The sequence below is a fragment of the Physella acuta genome, unplaced genomic scaffold, assembly GCF_028476545.2.
Source record: "Physella acuta isolate Inbredline_101_S28 unplaced genomic scaffold, ASM2847654v3 ptg000801l, whole genome shotgun sequence".
Taxonomy (NCBI): domain Eukaryota; kingdom Metazoa; phylum Mollusca; class Gastropoda; family Physidae; genus Physella; species Physella acuta.
In genome coordinates, this window is record NW_026732319.1 from 480,201 (window position 1) to 485,000 (window position 4,800).

The 4,800-nt window shown below is 32.5% G+C and overlaps 2 protein-coding genes across 2 annotated transcripts in view; both read left to right on the top strand.

Moving 5' to 3' along the window:
* The first annotated feature begins 742 nt into the window (after positions 1-742).
* Positions 743-1,380, top strand: LOC131951141 (uncharacterized). The gene is made up of 2 exons (XM_059313431.1): positions 743-803; positions 1,031-1,380. The coding sequence occupies exons 1-2, from the start codon at positions 743-745 to the stop codon at positions 1,378-1,380; spliced, it is 411 nt and encodes a 136-aa protein (XP_059169414.1).
* A 2,848-nt stretch (positions 1,381-4,228) lies between these two features.
* LOC131951142 (neuropeptide Y receptor type 1-like) overlaps positions 4,229-4,800 on the top strand; it is a 1,020-nt gene continuing 448 nt past the window's right edge. Inside the window, exon 1 of the mRNA XM_059313432.1 lies at positions 4,229-4,800. This exon is cut by the window's right edge and continues 448 nt beyond it. Within this exon, the coding sequence (XP_059169415.1) occupies positions 4,229-4,800 (572 nt within the window).

Here is a 4,800-nt window from a genome sequence, read left to right on the forward strand (position 1 = left end):
ACAGATTTAACATTATATACGACTTTTAATAACTATGGAACCAAAAGAGTCTTGCTGGCGAGGGCATACCGGTGAATCATGCACTTGATTCCCCTTGGTTAGGGAGCTAAATCTGTATTCTAAAAGCACGATTTTGACCCAAACATAGATGGCGCACCATCAGTAAAAACACCATAGCCGTTTTCCTATTTTAATCATTCAGTTTCAGAAAGCGCATTTGTTTTCTCCATAATATCGTTTTTGCTATATGAATGAATATATTTCACAAATTCAAGCAATTGCGGACACGAACTTGTCTGTTTATTCAGCATCTTGAAAAACAAACGATGGTGAAGTTTAACTTCATTTAAAAAGTGTTCTTCAACATCTACGGTCGTATATGCATTAGCCACTGAATAGTATTATTAGACAAAGCTAAGTGTTGCGAGGATTTAGTCTACAGTTCGCGAACTCCCTAATATCTGCAACTATTTTTGCCCAACGGTGACTAGAAGATATATATATATATATATATATATATATATATATATATATATATATATATATATATATATATATATATATATATATATATATATATATTTATATATATATATATATATATACATATATACAATATAAAGTTTATCGGGTCTGTTTTTAATATGTAAATTACGTTACTTTTAAAAATCAAGATTTTATTCAACAAAAAGTAATAAAGTAGTTTTTTATTGTGTTGTTGCATTGTAGATTGAATTCAAGAATGAACTCCAAAATTACAATATCTCTGTGTACTCTACTAGCACTGATATCGTCAAGTAATGGTAAGCATTGAATTGTCAACAGAAAAATAAACACAAACTCTTCACATTCCAACGAATTTCTAATAACAATGAGCAAAGTTAACGTTTATTACTATGTAAATTTTATCGACATGAGTGATTATTATTTTTTTTACAAAATTGTAAAGTTATAAGATAATAAAATATTACAAATTATACTCAGTTGTGTATAACTAAGTTAATATTATTTTATTATGGTGATGTCTTAGGATTGGAGTCTGCTTCAAATCAGTTGTGTGGCTTGGTCACAACTCTGCTCAATGATCTCGAACCACCTCTGCTTGAACAAGGATCTTATTCTTGCGGGAATTCTGATAACTACCAAGCATCTGGAAAAGCTCGTCTTCATGCCCAGGCAGTCACATTTACTAAGCCTTTCAAAAATCCACCTATTGTCACGGTGATTTTAAATGGTTTAGATATGTGGAACGCCAAACAAATTAGGTATTCGTTTTATGCAAGAAACGTCACAGCAACTGGAATGGAACTTGTCTGTAGTACCTGGGAAGACAGCCAATTTAACTATGCAGGTCTAACTTGGGTTGCCATTGAGGTGTAGATGAATCCAAAAATAAGTTATCGTCTACCAAAGTGAAAGTCAAGTAATCAGCAATTTACAATGTTTGATAAAAAAAAGTATTGTAAAAATTGCTCTAAGTGAATAAAAATATCTGTTTAAATTTTGCTGTAGTTGCTATTTTTTTCATTATTGTTTACGTTAATTTGTCGTAAACAGCTATTTGCCAGCTTTAGATATTCCAGAAAGTTTAAGGGAGATCACGTACGTTTTATTTTAAATTTAGATTAACAACACGTTTAGATGTACCATAAAGTAGTATTTTTGAAATTTTCAAGTTTGTTATACAAAGCTAAACTTGCTTATCAGTTGGAAATTTAAGAATTTATAAGATAGACAACATTAACAAACGTTTATAATCATGCTATCAAGAATTTGTTACAAATAAACCAGGAGTAATCTCCCTTAAACCGTCTCAAGCATTATATAAAACGACGGGAGATGGCTCTTTGGGATATACACTTGGTTTTTAATCCATTTTTTAATTACTTAAACTTTTTTTAAAAAAGAGAATAGAATCTCGTAGAAAACATAATTCCGCGCCAAGTGAAAGCCAAATAATCTCTATATAATAGTGCGGAATATTATTAGAACTTTATAAATTTAAATGCGTTTTTGGAGTAATCGGAATAAGCATAAATTGCTACTTCCGGTTATCATAAATTACCCAAATTTTAAAGAAACTAGTGAATTTAGATTAGATATTGTACTTACGTATGAAAATGTATGTATCTGTTTGAAACAGTACGCAATTTATAGGCTATAAAAATTTAAAGTAGAGTAAGTTCCACTTTCGGTTACCGGGAATCGCTGAAAAGTTGATATAGATCAACACATTTGATACAATACGTAAAGATGAAACTTTATCAATGAAGCTGTAACGGTACTTAAGTTATCGTGTTTAAAGACACACATACACACAAACACACTTACACACACAGACATACGAACAAAATTACAAAACTATATTTTTCAGTCTCTTGGTTTTGTAAATATCTCTAATTTTTTTTTTGCGCCATTACAACACTTCCTCTTTACTTCGTTTGCGAGAAAATAAAAATGAGTAAATCCTAATAGGAAGAAAAAAGCAGAAAAACGAAAAAGTAAAGTTATTATCTTAATAATTGACAGATATGATGATTTAACGAGATTCCGTGGGAATAAAAGGTCTAAAGAAATATGTTAAAAAAGTTTCATTAATGCGTTACCAAACTTTAGACTAGTGACATATGTTTTTTTTTTAAACAGAGTTATTTAAATGTATAGAATGCCTGCACTTGGATCATAAATATCGTGAAACTACCACATTAAAAACGTAAGTGTACGTTAATTATGTATCGAAATATTGAAGAAGAACACACTTTGGTGACCGCCCGTGTGTCAGGGACGTAGAGGGGGCCACACGATTACACAACAGCAGAAGCGAAGCATACGGCCCCTGGCTCCTTAAAACTAACTTAGGCGCCATAAGGCTCGCAGAATAATCCAAAGAGCCACAAAGCATCCTAAAAAATGTATGATGCAGATAGCGCTATTTGCTAAATTTACACAAAGAAGCAGGACCTTTTCTGTAGCAAGAATAAAAGATTGTATTTTTGTTTGTGTTTGCATTGTGTTTGTGTTTTCTTTTGCTTTTTGTTTTGTTTTGTTCCCGAGTTGGTACATTTACAAAAGATTCACTTTGTTGGAGCACGGGATTTTTTAATGCTGGTATTAAATTGTTGTTTTATTTGTTTATCTTAAAACGGCAAATGTGAAGATGGCCTCCGTGCCTACTATTGTTACCGTAATTGAATAAATAAATAAATGAAAATAAATGTGAACGATTCGTTCAGTGACACATTATCGTTTGCTAGCGCAGTGTCAATGACAATGTTGAACACATATTTGAAGATTAAATTATTGCAAGCATTGTAGTCATCTGATTACATGCATGTGATCAATTTTTTGTTAAGAAAAATAATTCAACCTGTTTATCAGTAGAATGAACACGTATTTGTGACATTGTCGCCTCCTGATTTTTTGCTGCTAGTTGAGTAGCTTTGGTAGTATTAATTTACTCGCATGAACACACTTTCTTTATCCAAATACAATTTTAAAATTCCATCCTTTACCAACCACTCCCTATTGGTAATAAGCTCAATATAACACATTAAATTCATACTCAGTTAAAACAGAACTACAAATAGCAAGCTCATTACAAATAATTTAAAATGAAAATTTACAGATCAGAATTTTAATTAGATGAAGGAAATGTTTTGTACCGAGCAGAAATTATTTGTTTATCTTGGCAGATAGAATAAAAACTAAACCAACACCATACGAAGTAATTGTAATTTCGATTGTTTTTATTTTAAAAATTTTGCCTCCTTTACTAGGTAGGTATTTTAATTACAACATTTTATTGACAATTATAATTTCGATCGCCAATTAATACTATGTTTCCAGCATAGTGAAATGAAGATCACGTTAGCTATTGAACGCTGTTGAGAGTTTGCATTGAACTTTTAATTATGTTTTATTTGCTGAGATGGGTTTTATATATATGGCAAAAAAAAAGGTTTCTAAAAACACCATTCGAAAACGTGGCGACGGGTAATTTGTAATTTTATAGCAGTTAAAAAGCAATTCTGCATTGGTATTTTAACTTGATCTTTAACTAAAATTTAAAAAAAAAATTGTTTAAATAAAACCACGTTGAATAGTTTCAACAGTTATAAAGTCCCTCTAAGTATTACGTTTATGTATGTGAAAATAATTTTTAAGTGCAACGTTCTAAATTCAATCGTCAAGTAATCTGTGTTAATGCGTATCCAATGATTTGTTGGATATGGTATCTCTTAACGTATCCACCGTTGAACCACCTCTGATAAGCGACGAACTCACACGTCACATCATCAGAATCCTCATGTTCATCGTCACCCCGAGTATCGCTATATTCGGCATCACGGGAAACGTCATGAGCATCACCGTCCTCATCAAGCACGGCTTACACAAGTGCTCCAACATTTTACTAGTCGCCTTAGCCTTCTCCGACATCACATACCTCATCTCCTTCAACAGCGTGCCTAAGATCTTCTACGAGGCGGTCAACGACCACGAGGTCCTCGGCTTCAACGTCCAAGAGGCGAGTGTCGTCTTCTTCTTCTTCAGCGTCTTCAACTTCCTGGACTACTCTGTTGGGTTGATGAGCCTCGTCTTGCCCATGCTGATTACAATTGAAAGACTCGTTGTGATATTTCTTCCTTTAAGTTTTAAACGCGTCATCACTCCTAATCGAACGTGGATAGCTGTCATCTCACTTGAGGCGTATTTCTTCTCAATTTGCTTCTATACAACATTTTGGTTTGAACTTGACTATACTACAGATACACGCAGAAACGTTTCTGTGGGTCTTATTAA

What these genes read in the sequence shown, in the direction of transcription:
- LOC131951141 (XM_059313431.1), top strand. Translation starts at nt 743, where the DNA reads ATGAACTCCAAAATTACAATATCTCTGTGTACTCTACTAGCACTGATA. An exon ending in ACTGATATCGTCAAGTAATG is followed by an intron (nt 804 to 1,030) that starts GTAAGCATTGAA and finishes GTGATGTCTTAG; the next exon opens with GATTGGAGTCTGCTTCAAAT.